Source organism: Idiotropiscis lumnitzeri, chromosome 10, assembly GCF_059441095.1.
Source record: "Idiotropiscis lumnitzeri isolate Australia: NSW breed Sydney's pygmy pipehorse chromosome 10, RoL_Ilum_1.0, whole genome shotgun sequence".
In the NCBI taxonomy this organism is placed as follows: Eukaryota; Metazoa; Chordata; class Actinopteri; order Syngnathiformes; family Syngnathidae; genus Idiotropiscis; species Idiotropiscis lumnitzeri.
Genome location: NC_142400.1, coordinates 5,039,587 through 5,054,682, shown reverse-complemented (window position 1 = coordinate 5,054,682; position 15,096 = coordinate 5,039,587). Strand labels below are relative to the sequence as shown.

At 42.0% G+C, this 15,096-nt stretch overlaps 1 protein-coding gene across 6 annotated transcripts in view; it reads left to right on the top strand.

Moving 5' to 3' along the window:
• The window catches only part of fam131bb (family with sequence similarity 131 member Bb), a 28,508-nt gene extending 14,240 nt beyond the window's left edge, over positions 1-14,268 (top strand). For 2 of the 6 annotated variants that reach the window (XM_088307078.1, XM_088307077.1), the window contains exons 3-9: positions 3,316-3,351; positions 3,723-3,825; positions 7,617-7,841; positions 8,573-8,713; positions 9,479-9,801; positions 10,162-10,428; positions 10,923-14,268. In XM_088307078.1, coding sequence (XP_088163204.1) covers positions 3,316-3,351; positions 3,723-3,825; positions 7,617-7,841; positions 8,573-8,713; positions 9,479-9,801; positions 10,162-10,428; positions 10,923-11,174 — 1,347 coding nt within the window. In that variant the 3' untranslated portion in view covers positions 11,175-14,268. The remainder of the gene's footprint in view (positions 1-3,315; positions 3,352-3,722; positions 3,826-7,616; positions 7,842-8,572; positions 8,714-9,478; positions 9,802-10,161; positions 10,429-10,922) is intronic. The other 4 variants (XM_088307081.1, XM_088307080.1, XM_088307079.1 and 1 more) reach the window with 3 other exon arrangements.
• The last annotated feature ends 828 nt before the right edge of the window (positions 14,269-15,096 follow it).

Sequence of the window (15,096 nt, the reverse complement as noted above, 5' to 3'; positions counted from 1 at the left end):
TGCTTCCTTTTCCACCGTGTTGCCCCAGCGCGCGGAGTGGTGGCGCAGCACTGGAAGACCGAGCAACGTCTGGCTCAGTAGGCTCATTGCGGTCGCGGGATGTCTGATAAGTCAGTCACCATTTCCCATGACAGCCTCTCTCTCTCCCCCTCCTGTTCATGCTCTGGGACGGGGCATTGGAGAGGAAGCCATTTTCCACTAAAACGCAGCTTCACTTTTCAAACCAAATGCACTGCGGAGTGATTCCATGATTTATTTATGCGCCGTGCCCTTGCATCGGAAAAAAAAAAAAAAACACCCACACCCATGATGATTTTTCTGCGACTTTTCTTCAAGATGGAAGATGAGTCGCTTCTTCAGTGGGTGCTCCCTATCGCTCATGTGTTAAATCTCTTCATCGCACACACTGCAGCGAGGAGGGTAAAAGAACCGACGAGAGGAAGCAACTCCAAAGAATACATTACAGCAGAAAGGCGGAGGAACAAAAAGAAGAGGAAGTCGCGAGCTACGTTGATTAATTGCGAGCAATGTTGCGTGCGCTGCTGCGAGCAGATGCGAAATACGCAAACTGACACGCGACGTCTGTCTTAAGTTACATCCATGGGAGTCTATAGTACGTAGGACCGAGACGATAGTTAACGAAAACGAACGAAAAAAGCTTTGAAAAAAAAAAAAAAAAAAAACAACACTGACTGAAATGGCGTTATGATTATAGTAAAAAATGTCACTGAAAATGTTCATTAATCATACATGAGTTTTAAGGATGCATTTATTTTATTTTTATTTTTTTCTACCCTTTTTTTTTTTAAATCTGGCACTTGACTTACTGTATACTGCATACTGTATATTAAAAAAACTAAAACTAACACTAAATCTAAACTAAAAGGATGCATTTAAAAAAATAATAATAATTCAACTAATAAAAATGAACAAACCTGCTCTTAAAGCTGATTAAAACCTGAATTTAAAAAAAGCAAAAGTCAAAATGTAATACAAACGAACTACAATGAAAAATGCTCGAGTCCAGGTTATATCACCCTCAATACTTCCTAAAAAGACAAAACTAACCAAATAAAGTTTATAGATGAAGTTGTTTTTCGGAAATGGACGCCAACTTTGCAAAATCACATTAAAGTCGTTATATTGATGATATCATCAATGTGACTACAGAGAAAGCTTGTTCATCACGATGCGGGATTCTTTCCTAAATTATTTATGTATTTTCTTTTACTTTTATTTCTCCCTCCTGCTTTAAACACAAAAAATCATTGAATTTTTTTTTTTTTTTTTTTTTAAGTATTGCTTGGTTCTAATTCTCACTCTGTCAAGTCTTTCAGAGGAAACAAAAGACTTACCTGCTCGCTCAGTTCCCCAATTAAGAGGCAAAGGGTGCTTGCTTCGAGCTGTTGATTTGTCACTCCCAGTTGAAGTTTACTGTAAAACCGACACAAAAGCAAATTTAATATTGTGCATTTACTGAAATGTTCAACCAAACCAGATCATTTCATCTAACAAAAGTTGACTTAGCGTTAACATACACTGGAGTATCCAATTAGCTTTTTCTATTTAAAAAAAAAAAAAATACAATCAGCCCATTTATACTTGCTCATTACGTCCTTCCATCCTCATGGACATCAAAAAAAAAAAAAAAAGTCAACAAAGATAGCCAAATTGGGTTTTATGAGGTATTCTAACAGCGCCCTTGACCTTGTTACTAACTAATTCTAATGAGTTCATCTTTGAATCTGGATGGACGTGCACGATGAATGTTGGAGAAAAAATGTTTCCTTGAAACTTTACAGCAGCGGCGGCAGTAGCCACCCGGTGTCCTGGTCTAGTTAGTGTCCGGCTGATAAAGGAGAAATCCCGCCTTATCTTCTTTGTCCTCAGCGGCGGCGTACACACACACACACCCCCCCCCACCCCCGCGCTCACACACACACACCGGTCTCGCTGCGAGCTTCGGTCTTTGGTCTGACAGCTGCATCAGATACGACTGACATCTTTTTTCTGTCTTTCTATTACACACAGACACTCACACTAGCTCTGAGCAATATCAACTCAAAAGTCAAAACATTAGGTACACCCACGAAGTGAGACATTTTGGACAATATTTTCCTGATTGTGGTTGCAGTGGTGGAGAGAAACACGGAATTATACTGAGAGATGAATTTGGAAGTGGCATCCATTTTCTTTCGATATTTCAGGAACTTAAATATAGTTGGGGGGGCGGGGCAAGTGGCCGCCATCTTTGTGGAATTTGTTATTGTTATTATTTTAAGTCAAATTCCTTGCAATTTGAAATTCTAATATAATTCTGCTTCCTGTTTACCACCTCAACAGAAATTCAAATTCAGGAATTGAACTTGAATTTAGGGGTCATTGTGACTTTAATCCTGGATTTTGTGTTGTTAAGGTTAGCATAATTCTAAATACAAATAACATTATTCCATCGACGTACAGTTGAATATGAAAAGCCAATTGGCAGGAAGAGTTTATCAAAAATGCTTGGGAGATGATGCTTTTTTTTTTTTTTTTAATTTGCAGGTTGCGCGTTTTTTTTTTTTTTTCAGGGACAAGGTCTCTTTTCATTTGAAATTATTCAAAGTATTTTGATATATTTGAAAGGGACGTTCATTTTTGTTATTTTGTTTAAAGGGGTTGGTTACAGGATGAGTGATTGAGTAATATTTAACTCAACATTCATGTTTTTGCTCAGTAAAATAATAGACTGAATTATGATTTCCAACCAGATAAAGATAAGATAAGATAAGATGTCCTTTATTCGTCCCACAATGGGGAAATTTGAACTTTGAAATTTAAACTTCAAATTCCAAATAAATATCACGCTTATTATGCATGGATTTGTGCTCATGACAAACTAAAACGTTTGTGTATTCAACCTTCCAATCAGGAATAGTTCTTAACATCCTAGATTCCCCTTTTCCTTTTAAAACTCCAGAAATCTCCCCCGAAAAGCCCCCCCCCCTTTTTGCAATCTTAATCAAAAGTGAGCATCATTATCTCTTTTGATACATCTCGTATTGGATTGCGCAGGTGTATGTAAGCGGCTCGGCGCCTCATTCATCCCCCCTGCCTTTTCAGTCTGCTCCTCCCAAATGAACAAATCCAAACTGATGGCTGTTCAATTCCCCCCTCTTCTCCCTGTCATTCTGGAAAAACCCGTCCGTCTCTTGTATCTCGCCTCGTCTCTTTCCTCCGCATGTCCCACGCGCAATCTCTCCCTCTCTCTGTTGGAATCTGCCGATTTGCTCCCCGCATGTCAATGTTCTCCCTCACTCCGTCCCTCCTCAGCATGGACGTTCAGAATTTTCATGGGAGGGGATCAATGTAAGTGTTGTGACATCGCCCCCCCCCCCCCCCCCACACCCTCTTTATCGCCTCGTTTTGATCGGAAGGCTCCATTTAGAGGTCGATTCTTCACAACCCCCCCCCTCCGCATTCCTCACCTTGGCTTTCAAGTCTTGTCGGTTGTTTTCTGTATACGCCGGGCACAGTTCGGACTAAGCACATGTTAACTTGCAGCAACGGTTTGGGGCGATGTCGATTTGTATTAATCCAACATCTCCATCACCCCTCCCCTCCACTCACCTCTCTCTAACACTGTCTCGGTGTCTTTGTGTGCCCCGTCACACCGTCCATACTATTCTTTTGGCCCCCCCCACCCCCCCCGCCATCCCTCTCTCTCCTCCTCTCTGCAGCTGTCTATGGAGGACACCACGTCCATCCTGCCGCGCCTCAAGAGGAACTCAAACGCCTACGGCATCGGCGCTCTGGCTAAGTCTTCTCTGTCAGGTGTGTCAGGTGTGTGTCTGTGCTGTGACCGGTAAAGAAACCCCATGTTGGCTCCGCCCCCTCCCCCTGCGGATGCTGGAGTCAGCATGGTACCCAAAAATGGGTCCCCTCCCCCACTTTTTTTTTTTTTTTTTTCAAATTTACCCCCACTTTCCTGCTTCCCCACACCCACACTGTGATAGCCAATGACTCAGCGTGAGTCATTGGCGGAATGAAATCAGCCCGAAAAAAAAAGATAATAGACACATCACTGTGCTGCGTGTTGCGCTGAGAACAGGTGAGTGGCGAAGTGAATTATAGTGTCATTTTGTGTCTGTGTTGTGCTGAATTTGAATCAGTTTGGATGTTTTGACTTGTGCAAAGTGTCGTGTTCAGTGGAGTTGAATCAAGTGCAGTCAAGTGTTTTCTTTCAGTGCAGTGTTTTTTTTGGGGCTTCATCCAGTGGCGTTTTTGAGAGTGACAAAGACTGGTGGCGCACCAACCAATTAGCTAAACATAACCACAAAAACCCTCTTACTCATTTTTTTTTTTCTTCAGAATTGCACCAAGCCTCAGAATAGCGTAATTAGTCGCGTAAAAACATCACGTTAGCTCGCTAGCTGTCAATTTAATTCCTCTGATTACTTTTCTTGGTTCCGTCAGGTTTGCGTGATACCTTACTGGTCGATCATGATAAAATTAAATTGGCATATGCTCACGAGGGTGTTTGAATGTCAAATAAGGCGCGGACAAAAATATTTGTTAAATTCCATATGAATGTATTCCACTGGAAATGACAATTTTGAAGGGGAAAATAATTTGACTACCGTAATTTTAAACTCAAGAGATGGCGTCGTGTAAAAATGGAAGTTGACGACTGCTTTGAATGTGCATCCATTCAGTTATATAACCCCCCCCCAAAAAAACTGAAAAAAAACCTATCCATTAAATTGAATCTTTGATTCTCTGAAGTAATGCCTCAGAGACGTTGTGCGACTTCAGAGAACTGCTCGGAGATGCAGTTGTAAAGCTCATGAGGCTGCGTTTTTGAAAACCGAACTATAAAAGCGACAAGACTCCTTTAACACATGCATCCATTAAAAATAATTACAGGGAGTCCAAATGTGCTGTAGTGGATCACTGATCTAAAGAAAGCAGTTTGATCATTCATTCAATAACGCAGATATACAACTTGAAATCAGTGTACTGGCAGTAAAAAAAAGTTCAGCACACTAGTAGAATGACAAGTAGAACAACTGTGTCTTAATAGTAATAAATCTTCCACTTTTAGCGACACTTTTGGTCTAATAGAATGCAATTAACCCTAAATAGGAAACTAGGACTTGTACGTGGATCTTAAAGGGGAGGTCAACCCAAAAATTTTCTTGACAAAAATATGTTCCATGCGAGCCCACTAATCGAAACATGGCATTCTGATGAATATTTTGTTTGTGGAACATGAGTTAAGCAGTAAAATCAACATGAGAGGGCGGCCATTTTGTCAGTTGTGTCGATTGACAATGACATCCCAGTTGGTCAGGGCTCAGCTTCAGAAAACTGGTGAGCCGTGATTGGCCGGAACCTGAGCACCGAGCAACTGTGATGTCATTTTGTGACAAGTGACAAAATGGCCGCCGCAAGATATGGCTAACAATGGGTGGATTTTGCTGCTTAACCCATAAACACAATATTAATCAGAATGCCATGTTTAGAGTAGTGAAGGCGCATAGAACATATTATTGCAAAGAATTATTAAAAAAATATACTGCAAACCACTCTTGGCCATCAATAGAAAAAAAAATAACTAAATACGGCATTAACTAATATTTTTATGCCATTATGGCATTTAACTATTGAAGTTAATTTCATGACTAGTAGAATCACTGACATTTGAAATTTGCTGTCCGTGTAAAAGAATGCCCAACACCCCTTCCAATTGGCTGTGGTGCAGCCACCAGCTCCTAATGCCACGAGTCGCCACTGGCTTGATCTAGTTGTTCTCTGCAGTGCAGTTTATTTGAGTGCAGTGCAGCTGTTCTACTGTGTGGACATCCACCAACATTCCCATCATTTATTCATCTCATCCACTCGCCTCCATCACGGAGCAGAACAACAGCCAGGGGTGCGCCGGTCGCATAGAAGTCGCTCGGGTGCGGGATTTGAGTTTCTCCCGTGGTCAAGAAAAATGCTGATTGACAGTGAGGAGACGTAGCACGTTCCGACTTAGCGGGCGCAGCTAGCGTGTCAGTGGGCCCACCCTCTCATTACGCATGCCAAAGCTGTCACGTCACCCCAATTAACCCCTTCCAGCCTGTCATGCACCTTTGACAGATTGCGCTCATCCATCCCAGCCTTCCTTCCTGCTTTCTTTCCCGCTGTCTGCTCAGGCCACGATGGCTCAGTCTCATTTCAACACACGATTGTCATCTCCATGACCTTCGTCATTCAGCGATTCTCATAATCCATGTTCATGAGTCCCCTCATTTAACCGCAGCGAGGCTTTGACTGAATAGTATGCTTACATAACTCTATTAGAAGTGACATGAATATTTAATATGGGCAAATTATTCACAAATTGCAACATTAAAATACACGGAGGCTAAATCAAATCAATTTCAAATGTACAGTGAATATAAAAGCATCACACACTCCTGTACAATTAAAATTAAAACCAAGACCAAAACACATTTTCTCACATGTGTGAAACCAAAGTTGAACTTTTTGAGCTGTAATTTCAAAAGGTATGTTTTGCGCAAACACATTATTAGACATCACCGAAGGAACGGCATACTTACAGTGAGGCGTAGTGGGCGAAACGTCATCCATTGAGGTTGTTTTTCTTCAGCTGGAGGAAGGAATTTAAGATCAGTTTGACTAGGCAGCCAGGGTTTCTGCAAGAAAGCAAGCAAAGAAAAAAAATACGTTAAAGACGTTAAATAATGGTAGCAAACAGTTCAGATCATGTACATTACTTGACAAAGAAGAAAAGGAAGGACATCTTTGCTAAAATGCTATGTAGTTTAGTTTAGTTAATTTAATAAACGTAAGCTGTAATTTAAGTTAGTATTCTTTTTTTTTTTTTTTTAATGCCACCTTGTTTTATGTACTGGTTACAGATCGCATTAATGATGGAAAAGATTTTTTTTTTCTTTTTTTTTTACAATACAAAAATAATTTAAACAGGGGTGTGTAGACTTTTTACATCCACTGTATATAAAAATCTCAATAGGAGATGCTGATTTATTACGAGAAATTGACTAATTGGACATTCTATTAGGAACACCTGCACAACCTAACGCAACTCTGAGGGTTGTCTCTGAACGTCCGACGAAAGACAGAACATTTTTGCTGACCTTATCAGTCTTATTAAGTGGCTCCAAAATTCACTGAGATAGGACGAGGTTAAACCAAATATTAAGAATAATAATAAATGCCGCTCTGGCACGTGTCAATCAAAGCAAAGTATTACGTCATATTGGATTTTTATTAGATGTAAATGTAGAGGTGTACGTAATGAAGTGTCTGGGGAGAGCGTGTAATAATATCAAATCGATCATATTCAAAGACTCAATAATTTCAAATAGAAAAGCAATCTATCAGTCTAAGCCCACAGGCTTCACATATTTTGACAGGCCATCAAAACATCCGACACCCAACCGGCAAACACACTCGGAAATAACGCTTCTATCCTTTGTCTGCCCATCCCCCTCTTTTCTATTTGCCCACATGCCACTTCTCCATTTCCCCCCTGAATGACGTGTCCCTCAACCCTTCTCATCCATCACCTCCTCCTCTTGAACGCCCCACTGTCCGCCCTTCAGGTGTGACACGCACCATGAAGGAAAGAGTGACCAAACCCACGGCCATGGCCCAGGGCCGCGTCGCCCACATGATCGAGTGGCAAAACTGGGGCATGGCGACGGTGGGCGTGGGGGGCATCCCGCAGTCCCGCATCAGCACCCAAGAGCGGGAAAAGGAGCGGCGGTTGGAGAACGACGCATACAGCGACCTGAGCGACGGCGAGAAGGAGGCCCGATTCGCCGCAGGTGACGAAAACAAACCCGCTGACGAGGGCAGAGTCTTTCATGGTGACTGACAAGTCGGGCTGAACGGTTTGGAAAAAATAATCAAATTTATATATATATTTTTTTCGCCTCAATACTGTGATTTAACACAATTATTTTTTACAAGGACCTTTTCTCAAGCTTTTTTTTTTTTTTCCACAAACACGTGCAAGAAATGCATGACAGTGAATCAGATTGATTTTATATTTATTTTCATATATATTTATTTTCATATATATATATATATATATATATATATATATATATATATGTATGTATATGTGTTTATGTATATATATATATATATACATATATATATACATAGACACAGACACATAGACAGACAGACAGACAGACAGATAGAGAGAATTTTTTTTCTTAATTGTTCAGCTTTACTCTCAAGTAGTGATGGGTTAAATGAAGCTTCAAATCTGCTTCATGAACCAGTTGTAGTATTTTTGGACTCCTGTAGATGGCAGTCTCTGTTCAACATTGTGCTGAAAAGCACACAGACTTGACATTTTTTAAACCCTTTATTTAAACCGACAGCGCCATCTACAGGACTCCAAAACACAACAACTGGTTCATGAAGCAAATTTGAAGCTTCATTTTCCCATCACTACTGTCAAGATCTTTTCTTCGTCTTCTTAGGATTCGTGCCAGTTACTCAGACAATTAAGCTACAGGCCCTGTATGTGTTTTGCTCACCTCAGGCATCCTGCAACAATTTGCCATTTCCGAGGCAACTCTCCTGGCCTGGTCGTCGATGGATGGCGAGAGCCCTCGGTCGGGATCAAACCAGGGCAGCGTGGCGCATCTGAGCGAGGTCAACCAGGAGAGTATCACCAGTCGAGGTAAAACGTTTCGCAAAGTCAAATGTCCTACAGTGTGGCCGTGAGACCCGGAAATTGCAAGCCCCAGATCTGCAGAAAGAGCACATTTGGATAGATTAGATTCGCCTGCATGCAAGAGTCGCAGCCAGCGTTGTGGTGCTTCATTTGCATTTATCCCAAGATTCTTAACTCAAATACACCAAAAAATAAATAAATAAATGAAAAGCTGCGGGTTTAAAAATTCTGGCTGTTTTTTACTCTGGGGTCCAATTCATATCTGCCCCTTGAGGAAAAGCAGAACACAGTGTTTCTGTGTCGCCGTCATGTGATCATTCATGAATCGATATGCTGCTGCTTTTAATTAGGGCTCGACTAATATGGAATTTTTGGGGGGCGGAAGATGACAATAATAATGATAAAAAAAATAAAAGACTTCATTTTGGGTTCTGTAATGCCAAAAACAGAAAATATTTCAATTACAGGTAGAACATTTAATTATTTTATAATAGCTTCCTTTAGCATTTGTTTAATTTCACAACAAAGAGAAAAATCTGCAAAATTTGCCGAATTTTTTTTTTCCCGGCCGAGTGGGTGAACGTAATTATCATTGCCTTACCACAAGTGACGCAGTATAGTCCACCACTAAAAACTTACTCTTGCCAAAGCAATTATTTGGAAGACAACTTTCCCCCTGTACTTGACTCATATTATTCTAAACTCACAATACTTGAACACAATTTTTGGTGACCTCTGATCATTCAAGCTTGACTCTCCTTTTTCCTCCAGACCAGATCTTGCATCACTCCTCAGCCGAGGTGTGGCCTCACACTTACGTCTCCCAGGGACACTACTGCCTCTCCTCCTCGGACGCTTGGGAGCCCATCAACAACGACCCGTCCGGCGTGGCGTCCCCCCCGACCGGCTCCTACCTCGTGGGGACGGAGGGCTACGACGGGCAGGCGGCCGCTCACTTCCTGTCGCAGCAGCAGCAGCAGCAGCAGCAACAGCAGTTTAACCTCCAGCAGCAGAGCCAACTGCAGCAGCTGCAGCAGATCCAGCAGATGCAGCACTACCAGCAGCAGCAGCTCCTGCAGTATCAGCAGCAACAGGTGAACACACGAGGGCAACAGGTTTCGCGCGCCATTCACAACGTACCTGCTTCGTGCATGGCATGTTCTAAAGCAGAGGTCTTCAATCCTGTTCCTCGACGGCCGGTGTCCTGCCTGATTTCTATCGTTACCTGTTGCGACGACACACCTGATTCAAAGAATCAGGATCATTATCTAGCTTCAGCAGACCATGCTGATTATGTGATCATTTGAATCAGGTGCATTGCAGAAGGGAGGGATGGAAATCAGACAGGACACCGGCCCTCGAGGAACAGGATTGAGGACCCCTGTTCAAAAAGGATCCGAACAAATCTTTCTCAATGGCGTTCTGATACCACGCTCCGGGTTCTTGTTTTCTAGTCACTGGAACACCGGCTGCACAGCGCCAATCACTCCTTGCAAGCGACCCCCAACAGCACCATCCATAGCCTGGTACACCAAGTGCACCCGCCCCTGGTGGACCTGTGGAACACGGGTCAGATGGAGGCCTACCAGGTGGAGGCCGGTGGCTACATGGGCGCTGCGGCTGTGGTGGAACCCGGCCTCTGCGTTCCCGCCGGGGAAGAGCTGGTGGGGAATGAACACTCGCCGCTGTTGGAGCAGCAGGAGGAAGAGGAAGATGTCAAGGTGAGCTTACATAATGTTTATCCCAGGGTTCTAATAGTTTTGGAATTTTATCTATAAGTTACATTCTTTTTTTTTTTTAATTTTGTCAGTTTGAGTTATTTTTCAGATCAGTTTTTTTTTCCGAAAATGCTTCGTTGTAGGTTGTTTTTATTGGTTTTAGTGTTGGTTTTAGTTTTTTAGGATTATTGTGTATACGATTAAAAAAAAGTATTGTGTGGTAAAATTTCAACATAAATATTTATATTTAATACATCACAAATCAAATACAGGTACTGTATGACAGTCCAAAGACTTTGACGTACAATAAATGCAGTCTGAAGTGAGAGGGATCACACAATCCTAACGTCTCCACTTGCGGATGGTCTCGTCGCTTTTCCATCTCGTTTGACAAAGATGGGATTTTCTAAAATGGCTTTGTGGCTTGAAATCCAGTTGAATTCCTACTTTTGTCAACTAACATTACCTTGGTCCTTCCAATCTTTCTATCTTCAAAGGATGGAGAAATTACACTGTGTATGGAGCCGGAATCGTCCACGTTGACTCCGCCCACGCATCCGGGGGACGCTTCAGGCGGCAGTAGTCCGGGGCAACCGCCGGCCTCGCCGGTGGTCGAGCAGAAGGCCTGCGACGCCACGCCGGCCGGCCTCGCTCACACGCTACAGGAGGAGGAGGAGGAGGAAGAGGAGGAGGAAGAGAACGGCGGGCAGCAGGAAGAGGGGCCGGCCGCTTCCATGGCAACCAACTGACTTCCTGGCTGTCACGTGACTCCTCCATACAAACTGACCGAGAGTCAGGCGTAGTAATACAATATCTATCTATTGTCCTGTGACTTTTCAGGTATCAAAAAAAAAAAAAAAAGAAAAAAAAAAAAGATGTTTTTTTTTCCGGGCAGGATGGATTGTTTGGAATCTGCGGACTCGTTCTGAAAAGGAGACCTGATGCAACAAAACTTTGTAAGCCTTACATCCCAAAGGTAAACACATGACGAGAGGATGAGGAGCTACTCGACGGACATTACCATCAGGGATCAGGAGGGAAGGGGTGGTGTTGCGTTGCGGGGTGGGCAGGGGGGGGGCTGTGCTGCAGATCCAATGCATGCGACCCCATCATCCTATAACAAAGATATTAAAACTTTACAATAGGAATAATTTTATAACAATGTCAGATGGGGTAAAGAAGCAAGCGAAGTGTATGATATTAACAATTTCCTTCAATTGAGGAGAAGAAGAGGAGGAGGGAAGGGGTCGACTTTGTTTATATGTTAGAACACCGTGCCCCCCCCCCGCCCCCCTTTCTTACATCCCGATGAGTTACGTCAACGCCCACAAGATCGTGAACACAAATGAAAACTTCCACGACGCCCGACCTTGCTGACACGCGCGCTCACACAATAACACTGCGCAGATAAGGGTTGTACTGTAAAGATAAGTGTGCTTCCTACTCTGTCTCACTGTATGCATGTTCCTATGGAGTACCTGTACTATACAGCACTGTATAGACTTTGCACTGAACCATAGTCGGAGGGGGGGGGCGGATGGCGTGACGGAGGATTCGCGGTAGGTTGGTAGCGGCGGCGAATGATGGAAGGGGAAAAGAAAAAAAATAATAAAAGACAGAGCTCTCTTTTTTTTTTGCACTGATGCAATCCAACCCATCAGAGGTTGTCTTCTGGACTGTTGATGTTGGCCGAGGCCCACTCTTGAAAGCTTTCAGCAACCAAAACGCTGCCACTTGACAACGCCAACCCTCACCTAATGATGATGATGATGATGATGACGATTACCATTTGAATGTACTGGCCTGGACCAGAACGCTTTGCAAGGGATTTGTATGTTGAGATGGAATTTACTGCTGGCTCATCTGCAGCACCACAACTACGAACGACGACATAAGGTCAGGTCCAGAAGTATGTGGACAAAGAGGTTTTTTATTTTTTTTTAGCATTTTTACACCACCACAAAAATAAAACAAAATGCCATTCAAGTGTAGACTTTCAGCTTTCACTGACGAGGTTGCACAAAAATGAGGAAGGTGTTTCCCATGCAGGGATTCGAGCCATTTTATGCAAACTGCCCAAAAATTATTAAGGGAGTGCTCCCTTGCTATAACAATAAATTCAAATCAAGTTTCCTATCAAGCTCTATGCAGTCCTCACAGCTTTGCAGCAGCAAATCATATTGTTTTTTGCCTTCTGTATAAATAAGAAATAACGTCTCAACTCTTCTCTGGGCTCATCAGTACGGCGCTGTTTCTCGTTCTACACAGAGGATAAAGAACAACTCATATGAAGACTGCCTAAATGTTGGTCCTGAACCATTTCTGTTCAATTCATCGCTTTAAATGGTTAAAGCATCACAACATAGATGCTAATTACCGTTAGCATTAGCCTAGCGGAGGGCTTTATTTTTTTTTTTTAGGCGGTTGTTTGGCTGTTTCGCTGTGTCTTTTGCTGTAAAGTGCTTTGAATTGAGTTAATTGCATTATGTGCTCAAATATCAAGTCTGAGTTCAGAGGAATGATGGCTCGTATTGCGCTAAACTTGTAAGTCAGGCCACTCGTATCTCAAGGCACCCCTGAACTTAGAATTAGAATTAGAAATCCCTTTATTGTCATTGTACACAATTAAGGCGAGCACGCTCACATGGGAGCTGCTGTCAACCACATCTCACGCCCAGACACTCACTTAAGTACTTGTCAATATCACAGGCCACCCCACAAGACCCCGCCTCTTAAAAGGCACGTCCATGTACACAGTCACGACAATACATGCAGCATTTTCCATACATTTTATGCGTGCACTTAAACTAAAAAGTGTGTTTTAATACTCTGACATGTTCGAGCGTGTGGAAGGTGGAAAGATATATAAACAAGTTTGATATTTCACCTATTGCGGGTGCACTGCAAATGAAATTTGATGAAAATCGGCCAAACATCTTGTCTAAAATCTACAGTCTATTAACGTCACTAAATTGTGAGTTTCCTTTCTGGAAAATTTGCGGCTCGTACTGCCTTCGTATGCTACATGCTCTATAGGGTTGAGATCAGGGCACGGATTTGACCACTAAGGAATGTTCAATTTCTTTGCCTTCAACGTCATCCTGTCGTGTCTGTCAGCGTTCGTTTCATCAATAAACATAGTTGATTCCTCTAGTCCATTTTTCACATTCAATTCTTTGTGGAATTATCGCCATACTTTTCATTTTGTCGACAATGCTTCCATCATTCTAAAGATCTAATCTTGTTTTTCCTGTGCGTGATTAGTACCAGTGGTTTGCACCTTGTAGGAATCCTTCTATATGATTTCCATTCAAGATGGCATTTCTTGATGGTACATTTTGACAATGACACGCCTCGCTTCCCCAGGACTTTTGCTGATATTGTGAAAAGCCACTTGAGACAAGGCAAAGAAATTGAATATTCGTCCATGGCCAACTCGAATTTCGAGCCAACGGAGCATTCTTTTCACTTAATGAAGACAAAAGTGAGGGCAACAGAGTGAAGGTGGCGGCAGTGAACGCATCTCCGAGGCCGCTGAGTATTAACAATAGCGATATATTTGCAATGATGCCACAGATCATTGTGAGGCCTTGAAAATTGAGAGATGTGCAAAAAAAAAAAATGTCTGGGCTGTAATTCATCAGTCGTAAATGTCATTCGTCCTCGTATAAAAGCTGAAAGTCTACAGTTCAATCTCATCGTGATTGTTTTATTATGGTGATGTACAAAGCCAAACATCATAAAAAATGCTTCTGCACCTAAAACACTGAATATCCAAATTGTAACCAGCAATAGGCAGACACAAGGCCGGCTTGCCCGTGTCAGCTCTTGTTATATAGATGTAAATAATTTAGGAAAAAACACTTTTAGACTCATACATTTCTTTCAAACGTATGATCAGGTTTGATTTAGTTTTTTTTCCTTTCACCATTTGGTCTTAACTTCACATTATTTCACAATTCAGGCTTATAAGTCATCATTTTTGCGCAGGTTCCATTCGAGTGGAGCTGAAAACATGCTTGTGTGGGTCTGCCTCGCGCCTACGACGGACGTGTGCGGCCCAATCAGCCAATCAGGGAATAGAGGAGGCGGAGCTAAAGGTGTCTTCCTTGCTCATGCGTGATAACTGTGAGGCAATTGCTTGTGTGCTGACACATTTGCATTTATTTGTATGATTTAGAATCTTTTCCTGTGAGGAATAAGGGGGGGGGGGGCGTTAAAGAAACTTGCTGTGCATGGAAAAAACCTTCCATGTCATTTCTCTGTCGGGGGAGAATCTTCTCCACATGTTGATTGTGTGAGAAACTTTAAAGATACAGTATATATATACTGTAGATACATACACCCGCGTGTGTGTGGGTGTGCGTGTGTGTGTGTGTGTATATATATACATATATATATATATATATATATATACATATATATATATATATATATATATATATATATACATATATATATATATATATATACATATATATATATATATATATATATATATATATAAAATATATATATAAAAAGCAGCAATTTACTGACTTGAATGAATTGATGTGTTGATGGCTTCTTTATGCAATGTCGGGACAATGTTTATTTTTCTACTTGAAATCCCTGAAGCTAGAATAAGTGTCATGGTTGTAAAGTCGTACGCTCTTAAAACTGCTGGGCTAA